This window comes from Panthera onca, chromosome E2 (genome assembly GCF_046562875.1).
Source record: "Panthera onca isolate mPanOnc1 chromosome E2, mPanOnc1 haplotype 2, whole genome shotgun sequence".
In the NCBI taxonomy this organism is placed as follows: Eukaryota; Metazoa; Chordata; class Mammalia; order Carnivora; family Felidae; genus Panthera; species Panthera onca.
The window spans coordinates 17,364,967-17,376,155 of record NC_138353.1 but is presented as its reverse complement, the minus strand read 5'-3'; the positions used below and the strand labels follow the sequence as shown (position 1 = coordinate 17,376,155).

At 37.3% G+C, this 11,189-nt stretch overlaps 1 protein-coding gene across 4 annotated transcripts in view; it reads right to left on the bottom strand.

Moving 5' to 3' along the window:
- Positions 1-2,908: 2,908 nt before the first annotated feature.
- The window catches only part of ZNF565 (zinc finger protein 565), a 32,472-nt gene continuing 24,191 nt past the window's right edge, over positions 2,909-11,189 (bottom strand). For all 4 annotated transcript variants that reach the window (XM_078439057.2, XM_078439058.2, XM_060652119.3 and 1 more), the window contains one exon: positions 2,909-5,672. In XM_078439057.2, coding sequence (XP_078295183.1) covers positions 4,402-5,672 — 1,271 coding nt within the window. In that variant the 3' untranslated portion in view covers positions 2,909-4,401. The remainder of the gene's footprint in view (positions 5,673-11,189) is intronic.

Here is an 11,189-nt window from a genome sequence, read left to right as displayed (position 1 = left end):
GTGCTAGGAACTTTACACACATTTGTTCATCTCAAAAATAGCTCTTTTAAGTAAGAAGAATATGGCCAGTCCATTATTAAATGAACAAAGGATATGAACATACAATTTATTTATTTAATTAACAAATATTTATTGAGCAGCTACTATGTTTCAGGCACCATGCTAAAAGCAATACTAATGGTCAGTAAATACATGAACAAATGGTCATCTGTCTTAATCATAGTGAAAGGAATACAAGTGAAAACCAAGGTAACTTCCATTTTTCACCCATCAAATGGTCTACACATTTAAAATAAAATGTTTTCTCCAGGATTAGATGAATGTGGTGTTTTGGGATCTCTGCTACTGTGGGCAGATGCATGGAGGCATAATTTTCTTGAAGGCACTTAAGCAATGTGTCTAAACCAGCTGTCTAAAAATGTCCAACCAGAGAATGAAGCACTCCCAGTCATTTGTGGCTTCTGTATATCACTTGGGAATGTACCAAAACAAAAACAAAACAAAACAAAACAAAATAACAACAACAACACAAAAATGACTCCTTGGAAAATGGCTACTTCAAGGTGGGAGGTAGGGTATGAACAAGGTGAGCCTGGAACATTTGTAGCAGACTGCAAGCAAGTGATCAAAGACTACTGCGGTCATACCAAAAGGACAGAGGAGCCAGGGGAAGGCGCTCCCACATTCCAAACATGGAACAATTTGAGTATCAATGAGAGTACAACCTAATTGTATTTAAATATATTAAATATGCTACACACACAGACCTAAACTCATAGGTTATCATGGCAGAATGCTAGGGAACCAACTCATTATTTTGAAACCAGTAAAGAGAAAGAAAGAAGCGTTTATCTCGCCTTTACTTACGGTAATAGGGAAAATCACGTAGCAGTTAAAGGGGAGTTTTTCTTCATAAAAATATCCTGGCTAATAAAAGAAGAAATAGGATACCATCCTGTAATCCTTAGTGGATTAATAGATCAATTGAACAATGGTTGCTAACATCATAAAAAGACACCTCAATGTTGTGTCTCAATACTAACCACCTGTAAATAGTCTTAGCCAAACACCACAGAACACCTCTTCAATCTGATCAAGCCTCTAGATACCAACTACCAATTTATAGGCAATACCAATAATAGAGGAGCATGTTAAACTACACCAGGGATTCAGTCAGCAAAAACTAGGCTCTGCGAAAATCTACAAGGCAAATGATCTAGTTTCTTCATAAAATAAATTACCAGGGGGGTAAAAAAGGATAAGAATGCACTGACAGAGACTTAAGAGATGTAACAACTGCAATTTGTAGACATAATTTGGATCTCAATTAACTTAAAAAATTTTTGTTTTTACATTTATTTATTTTCGAGAGACAGAGACAGAACGTGAGCAGGGGAGGGGTAGAGAGAAAAGGAGATGCAGAATCTGAAGCAGGCTCCAGGCTCTGAGCAAGCTGTCAGCACAGAACCTGACGTGGGGCTCAAACCCACGAACTGTGAGATCATGACCTGAGCCGAAGTTGAACACTTGACTGACTGAGCCACCCAGGTGCCCCTCAATTAACTTTAAAAAAAAATTGACATTTGTGAAACAATTAGAAATGGGAACACTGACCATCATCGTATGTGTAATGACAGTATTGCCATTTTTTTTAAGGAGTGAAAATCGTCTCTCAAGTCGTGATATACTGTAGATACGTACTGAAATATTTATAGATTAAATGATGTTGCCGGAATTTACTTCAAAACTAACATGAGGGTGGAGGAGTGGGTGGAGATACAGACACAACAAGATGGGCCATGGGCTAATAATTACTGAAGCTGGTGATGGGGGCACTGGAGGTACATTATAAGATTTTGTGTAAACAGAGAGTTTTAAAAATGTATATACATTTTGATCGAGCACTTCCACTTTCAGGAATGTATCTTAAAGAGGTATCACACATATAGAAAATAATTTATGTGCAAGGATATTTATTATACAATTGTTTGAAAGCAAAAATAATGGAAAAAACTAAATTGACAGGATAAATTATGAAACACATATACTATGCAGCTGTTAAGGAAGAATAAGGCAGCTATATATGTATCAATATGATCCAATTTCAAGGTGTATGGATAAGCAAAAATAACAAGTATAGAAATTTGCTACCATTTATGTAAAAATCTTTTTTATAAAGAGTGTTATATGTATGTCTACACTTAGGCAAACATAAAAATCAGGCAGTACACACAAGAACTTGACAGCAGTGATAGGTACATAGAGTAACAGCAGAGGTGGAGTAGAGATTATATACCAAATTGTAACTTTAAGATATTTATCCTATGAGTGTGCTGTTACTATTCAAAGTGACACTTTTTAATGTCATAGCTTTGAACTCCTCCAAATGTACACTGTAATCGTTAAACCACTTAAAGTAAAATGACATACAGAACACTACTTCCTAATCCTGTGTAGGCAGTGACACACGCAGAAAATACAGGTGCTTTAGTCAACAGTCTGGATGACTGAGAAGATGGATGGCATCGGGACACAACAGGCCCTGTGCCCCAGCCACTGCCTGGACTGAGGGGATGTTTCCTTAAGATTCCCCAGATTCATTCACAGGCTCTGATCCGTATATCACTAGGGTTGGATCAGGGCTCTCTCCCCTACCATTGTCATCTCCTGGAGTTATATCAAAATTCTGAAAACATAATTAATCCACGACAGGTGAAATTCTAGACATTCTATTTAAAATTAGCTTCTAACTTTAGCCCCATGTCAGGCTCTGTGCTGACAGCTCAGATCCTGGAGCCGGCTTCAGATTCTCCCTCCCTCTCTGTCCCTTCTCCACTCGCACTCTTTCTCAAAAATAAACATTAAAAATAATTTTTTTAAATTAGCTTCTAACTTTGAAGAGATTGGATTCAATTAGCAGCAATTTTATTTATACTTATTTTCACAAATGATGATCATCTACAATTTGTTTCTTGGGAGCTATCCTTTTTTTTTTTTTTTTTATCATAGTTTTATTTAGCCTTGGAAATGAACTGGCAAGCTTCTCTCAGGGATTATCTATCTGTTCCTTGAAGTTTTAGTAGGCTAAACTGTTTTTAAAGGGAAGAGCTTTGATGTCTTTTTATGTCCTTCTACAATCATTCAGGTATTCCACGTCTTCTTAAACCAGTTTTGATACTTTTGTAAAAATCCATTCTCTTTAAATTTCCAAATACATTAAAACCAGGCATAGTAGCTATTTAAAAGAAATACCCACCCCTTCCTTATTCATAAAGCTAAATGTTTTTCTTCTAGTTCAGAGTTGTCTTCCATCTTATAATATTGTTAAATAAACAACCTTCAGATTCAGCCTACTGTTGTTTTTTACTTTTTATTTTTAATTATCATTCTTACTATTGATACGGGTTTATGTGGTAATTTCCCTCTAATTTTTAGAGTTGACCATTCATCCATTCAATAGGCTTAGTATGTGACTGGCAATGAGTAAGTGCTGGAGATCTACATTTGGAGAACAAAGCCCTTACCTTCAATCCTGGGGTGACAGGAACATAGCTTTGGCTGTACGGAACTGGTTTTGATGTATAGAATTTTTTGACTGCTCTTGAGTTATACTTGGAAGTGGCTTTAGATTTCTAAGTGGGTCGATTTCTTTTGGCTACTCTTCTGTTAATTTCTAATCTTGTGACTTCCTAGCTTTCAATATCATGAAGACCTTCTTATGCTAATTATACTTTACTACTGTTTTCCAGAATGAATTATTGTTAACAAGTGGTTATGAAGGCTTTTTGTTATTTGGCACATTCATAAGGCCCTTCTCTCACATGAACTCCTTAACGGTAATACTGTTATAAATTAACAACAATAACTAATATTTATTGAACTATATATAGGGTTTATAAAAAATATCTGATAGTCCTCAGGAGAACTCTATCAGGTAAGTATAATGATTACTGCTTAAAAATAAGTAAACTGAGAAACAGGAAGATTGCATAATTTGTTCAATGCTATACAGTCGGTAACTGGTGGAACTGAGATAATACTAAATAATATGTATATCATGGTAAAAGGCACATTCAGAAAATACCTTAATAGGGTCATTTTCTCTTAGGAATTCTCAGAAGTTTAACACATTTTGTGTGGTAACAGAAAGGTTTTCTATAGTCACATTAGTATTTTTTTCAGCATAAGTTTTCTGATGCTTAGTAAGCAGTGAGTGTGAGGCAAAAAGAATTCCTGCATTTATTGAATTTTCTTCTGGTAGGAATAATCCCACGTTCCGTAATGGAAATGACAAGTGAGGGTTTTCTGACATTAATCACATTACATTACACATTACCTAATATTGAGTCAGGTGTGAAATCCATGTAAAGGCTTTCCTATACCCTTAACATTCAAGGCTTTCTAACCAGTATGGATCCTGTAGTGTTCGATGAGCTGCGAGCCAAGAACAAAGGCCTGCCCACATTCTCTACATTCATAAGGTTTGATACCAGGATGAATTCTCTGATGTTCAGTAAGTTGTGAACTACGAATAAAGGCCATTCCACATTCCCTACATTGATAGGGTTTCTCACAAGTATGAATTCGTTGATGATGAGTCAGTTGTGAAACACGGATAAAGGCTTTCCCACATTCCTTACATTCATAGGGTTTGTCACCTGTATGAATTCTTTGATGTTGAATAAGGTATGAACTACGACTAAAGGCCTTCCCACAGTCCTTACATTCATAGGGTCGGTCACCAGTATGAACCCTCTGATGTCGTGTAAGCTGTGCATGTTGTCTAAAAGCCTTCCCACATTCCTTACATTCGTAGGGTTTCTCCCCAGAATGAATTCTTTGATGTCGAGTAACTTCTGAGCTATGAATAAAGCCCTTCCCACATTCCTTACACTCATAGGGTTTCTCACCAGTATGAATCCTCTGGTGGACAGTAAGCTGTGAATGCTGTCTGAAGGCTTTCCCACATTCTTTACACTGATAGGGTCTTGCACCCGTATGAATTCTCCGATGAACAGTAAGTTGTGAGCCACGAATAAAAGCCTTCCCACAGTCTTTACACACATAGGGTTTCTCACCCGTGTGAGTTCTTTGATGAAGAATAAGTTGTGAATGCTGTCTAAAGGTCTTTCCACATTCTTTACATTCATAGGGTTTGACACCAGTATGAAGTCTTTGATGTAGAATAAGTTCTGAAGTACGACCAAAGGCCTTCCCACATTCCTTACAATCATAAGGTTTCTCACCTGTATGAATTCTCTGATGTTGAACAAGGTGTGAGGCACGACTAAAGGCCTTCCCACATTCCTTACAGTCAAATGGTTTTTCACCAGTATGAGTTTTCTGATGCTGAATAAGGTGTGAGCCACGGCTAAATGCTTTCCCACACTCATTACATTCGATCAGTTTCTCACCAATCTCATTGTTCTGATGTAAAGGGAGGGATGTGTGATGCTCAAAAGTGGGCATGTTTTCATATGTGATTTTTACTTGCTTGAAACAGCATTCCTGAGTTACTCGTTGTCTTTCAAATTGGCCTTTGCATTCCCAGTCATCTCCAAAACTGGAGCCCTCAAAATCACAGCATTTAAGGCTTTCCATGATCTCCCAATTGAATGACTCTACTTCAAAAATATCTTTTTGTGGAAATTTCTCACACCTGGACTCCAGCTCTGAAAAAGAAAAAAAGAAAGAAAGAAAAGAAAAGAAAAGAAAAAAAAGAAAAGAAAATACAAGCAAGCTTCATTAAGAGAAACAAAAAATTTTATAGCTGACTAGAGAGACAAAATGAAAATAACCTTAAAAAGTGAATGGCTTATGTAAGTCTCAAATATTGCTGTGCAATTTCCAAAGAGTACATGAAAGCACAAATATGATGAGGTGTCAGAAGGGAGCAAAAGAAATTAAGCTGGGTGTTCTTAATTTTTATATAGGTCTCTCTTCCACATCTTGCACCTGCCTTCATAATACTTTTATCAGTTGTAATTAGATTTTCATTTACTTATTCATCTGTTGATCTTTTTGTTTTGTTCCTCCTAAATATCCCCAAAGGTAAAAATACAGCCTTTCTCACTAGCTTTTGTAACCAAACCCTAGTATATAATAAACTTTTAATAATGGGTTGTTTGATGAACAAATACTGCATTCTAGAGACAGATAAGTAGAACACAATAGAAAGCCAGAAAGAGACTGGAGTTTATATGGAAATTGAATTTATTATAAAGGTGGTATTTCAAAGGGGAAAAGGATAATTTTTGTAATAAATAAAGTTGGACAACAGGATACTCATTTGGAAAAAGATAAAAGTGTATCCATCACCAAAAACCATAAAATACCTAAGAATAAACCTAACCAAAGAGGTGAAAAATCTATACACTGAAAACTATAGAAAGCTTATGAAAGAAATTGAAGAAGACACACACAAAAAAAGGAAAAACATTCCATGCTCATGGGTGGGAAGAACAAATATTGTTAAAATGCCAATACAAAGCAAACTACATATCCAATGCAATCCCTATCAAAATAACACCAGCATTCTTCACAGAGCTAGAATAGACATCCTAAAATTTGCATGGAATCAGAAAATACCCCGAATAGCCAAAGCGATCCTGAAAAAGAAAACCAAATCTGGAGGCATCACAATCCCGGACTTCAAGCTGTATTACAAAGCTTGACAAGTACCATCAAGTACCATCAAGACAGTATGGTACTGGCACAAGAACAGACACATAGACCAATGAAGTACATAGATCTCTACAGAACAGAGAACCCAGAAATGGACCCACAAACATTTGGCCAACTAATCTTTGACAAAGCAGGGAAGAATATCCAATGGAAAAGAGACACTCTCTTCAGCAAATGGTGTTGGGAAAACTGGAGAGCAACATGCAGAAGAATGAACAAGGGCCACTTTCTTATGCCATACACAAAAATAAACTCAAAATGGAGGAAAGACCTAAACATAAGACAGGAAACCATCAAAATCCTAGAGGAGAAAACAGGCAACAACCTGTTTGACCTCAGCCACAGCAACTTCTTATGTGACATGTCTACAGAGACAAGGGAAATGAAAGCAAAAATGAACTGTTGGGGCCTCATCAAGACAAAAAGCTTCTGCACAGTGAAGGAAACAATCAGCAAAACTAAAAGGCAAACAATGGAATGGGAGAAGATATTTGCAAATGACATATCAAATAAAGAGTTATTGGGGCGCCTGGGTGGCGCAGTCGGTTAAGCGTCCGACTTCAGCCAGGTCACGATCTCACGGTCCGTGAGTTCGAGCCCCGCGTCAGGCTCTGGGCTGATGGCTCAGAGCCTGGAGCCTGTTTCCGATTCTGTGTCTCCCTCTCTCTGTCCCTCCCCCGTTCATGCTCTGTCTCTCTCTGTCCCAAAAGTAAATAAACGTTGAAAAAAAAAATTAAAAAAAAAAGAGTTATTATCCAAAATCTATAAAGAATTTATCAAACTCAACACCCAAAAAACAAATAATCCAGTAAAGAAATAGGCAAAAGACATGAATAGACACTTTTTCCAAAGAAGACATCCAGAGGGCTAATAGACACATTAAAAGATGCTCAACATCACTCATCATCAGGGAAATAAAAATCAAAACCACAATTAGATATCACCTCACACCTGTCAGAATGGCCAAAATTAACAACTCAGGCAACAACAGATATTGGTGAGGATACAGAAAAAAAGGAACCCTTTTGCACTGCTGGTGGGGATGCAAACTGGTGCAGCCACTTTGGAAAACAGTATGGAGGTTCCTCAAAAAATTAAAAATAGAACTACCCTATGACCCAGCAATTACACTACTAGGTGCTTATCCAAAGGATACAGGAGTGCTGTTCCAAAGGGGCACATGCACCATCGACAATAGCCAAAGTATGGAAAGAACCCAAATGTCCACTGACTGATGAATGGATAAAGAAGATGTGGTGTGTATACACAATGGAATATTACTCGGCAATAAAAAAAAAAAAAAAAAAAAAAAGAAATCTTGCCATTTGCAACAATGTGGATGGAGCTAGAGTGTATTTTAAAAAAACTTTTTTTTTTAACATTTATTTATTATTGAGAAACAGAGAGAGACAGAGCATGAGTATGGGAGGGGCAGAGAGAAGGGGAGACAGAATCTGAAGCAGGCTCCAAGCTCTGAGCTGTCAGCACAGAGCCTGACGCGGAGCTTGAACTCACGAACTGCGAGATCATGACCTGAGCTGAAGTCAGATACTTAACTGACTGAGCCACCCAGGTGCCCTAGAGTATATTATGTTAAGCAAAATAAGTCAGTTAGAGAAAGACAAATATCATATGATTTCACTCATATGTGGAATTTAAGATATAAAACAGATGAACATAAAGGAAGGGAAGCAAAAATAATATAAAAACAGGAGAGAGACAAACCATAAGAGACAAATGCAGAGAACAAACTGAGGGTTGCTAGAGGGGTTTTGGGTGGGGGGATGGGCTAAATGGGCTAAGGAGGATGTTTGTTAGGATGAGAACTGGGTGTTATATGTAAGTGATGAATCACTAAATTCTATTCCTGAAATCATTATTACACTATAAGTTAACTTGGATGTAAATTTAAAAAAATAAAAATAAATAAATTAGATACAAATTTGTCATTTAAAAAAAAAATGTATCCATATGTTATGCCACCATATACCAGAACAAACTCCAAGTAGAGTTTTAATGTTAAAAGAAAATGGAAACCATACAAATACTAGGAGGAAACAAAGTAGATACTTTATAACCTAGGTATGGGGAAACCTAACAATGAAACAATGACTCAAAATTCAAAAGGAACCAAAGCAAAGACTAGTAAATTCCATATGTAAAGGTGAAAAACAAAAGAAAACAAAACTTGCACATGAACAAAAAACACCAAAAGTAAAATCAAAAAACAAGTGACAGGAAAATACTTAAAACTTAAAAAAAAATTTTTTTTAATGTTTATTTATTTTTGAGAGATAGAGTGAAGTAGAGGAGGGGCAGAGAGAGAGGGAGACACAGAATCTGAAGCAGGCTCTAGGCTCTGAGCTGTCAGCACAGAGCCCAACATGGGGCTCGAACCCATGAACCATGAGATCATGACCTGAGCCAAAGTCGGACGCTCAACCAACTGAGCTATCCAGGTACCCCCTTAAACTTATATGGCAGGTAATGGGATAATCTTTATGATTTATGAAAAGTTCTTTAAAAATTGAGAAAATATTCCCAAAAAAGTTAATCATACAATTATCATCTGATCCAACAATCCCACTCTTAGGTATATACCCAAAAGAAGTGAAAACAGGCACTTAAATACTTGTATATCCATGGTCACAGGAACATTATTCACAATAGCCAAAAGGTGGAAAGAACCCAAGCATCCATCAACAGACAAATGGATAAACAGAATGTGGTATATACACACAATGGAAAACACTCAGCTTTTCTAAAAATTCTGGTAAGTGCTACAACATGGATGAACCTTGAAAACATTATGCTACATGAAATACATGAGATAACCTAGAATAGTCACATTTATAAAGACAGGAAGTAGAACAGAGGTAACTAGGGGCTGGGAGAAAGGGAAAATAGACAGTCATTGTTTCATGGATAGAGTTTTTATTTGGGATAATGAGTAAGTTCTGGGGTAGTGGTGATGGGTGCCCAACACTGGGAATGTAATTAATGCTACTGGATTGTATACTTAAAAATGGCTAGGGAAGCCTGCGTGGCTCAGTTGGTTAAGCATCTGACTCTTTGATTTCGTCTCAGGTCATGATCTCATGGTTTGTGGGTTCAAGCCTCATGCTGGGCTCTGCGCTGTCAGCATGGAGCTTGCTTGGGATTCTCTCTCCCTCTCTCTCTGCCCCTCCCCTGCTTGCGCATGTGCATGCTCTCTCTGTCTCTCTCTCAAAATAAATAAATAAATAGGGGTGCCTGGGTGCCTCAGCTGGTTAAACATCTGACTTCGGCTCAGGTCATGATCTCACGGTTCATGGGTTTGAGCCCCGAATCAGGCTCTGTGCTGACAGCTCAGAGCCTGGAGCCTGCTGTGGATTCTTGGTCTCCCTCTCTCTCTGCTCCCACCAGGTTCTCCCTCTCCTTCCCTCCCTCCCTCCCTCTCTCTCTCTCTCTCTGAAAAATAAAAAATAAAACATTAAAAAAATAATAATAAATTTATGAAATATAAGAACAACAATAAACTAGAATTCCAGATCATTAAAACAAAATCAGAATGGGGTGAGGGTGAGGATGAATCTAGGCAAGGGCCAACAAACTTTTTCTGGAAAGGACCAGATAGTAAATGTTTTAGGCCTTGTGGACCACATAAGGTGTCTGTAGCATATGCATGCATGCATGTGTGTGTGTGTCCCTCTGTCTGTCTATCTTTAAGCCCTATCTATCTATCTATCTATCTATCTATCTATCTATCTACCTACCTACCTACCTACCTTTAAGCCCTTTCAAAATGTAGAAACTATTCTTAGTTTGTAGGTGGTACAAGAAGTGGCCACGGGTTGGATCTGACCCACTGATTGTAGTCTGCCAAACCCTGGTAAGGCACAGGGAAGTAAAATATGGTAAAAGTCTTACTTTGCTCAGAAAAGACATTCAAAGATGCTATTTCATACCATTCTCCAATAAAAGAAACCAGGGCTTCTTTGAGGAATGGCTGGGGCAGGAAAAATACAAGATAAACCTGAAACATGCTGTGGTAAAATAAGGAAGTCCTCAAAACAGAATGAGGACATGTCAAGAGAACCCAGGAACAACCTGAAGGTGTTCCCAATGGCCAAAGCTTGAATAATTTGAACAACAAAATAAATAATGTATTTATTTTGTTCAATTGTACTGGGCTACAACCCATAGAATAAATACCCATGAGCCCATATTAATAAAAATAAATCACTGAATAAATAAATGAATGGGAAAGGGAGAAGGGACAGCTTTTTCTTACAGGAGAATTCCAATTAATAAATTTAGAAGGAATAAGGTACAAAGAAAATCAACACGAGGCAACACTATTGTAATGACTGCTACAGAGAAGATCCACCAATGTATGCTAAAATCAGTAGGCAAAATGTATATTCTCAAAGTATCTCCCCCCAAGATAATTACCAATTATAGATGGAAAAATAGTAACTTTATAGGGACAAACACAAGAGACACTACCTTAACCAAGTGATCAA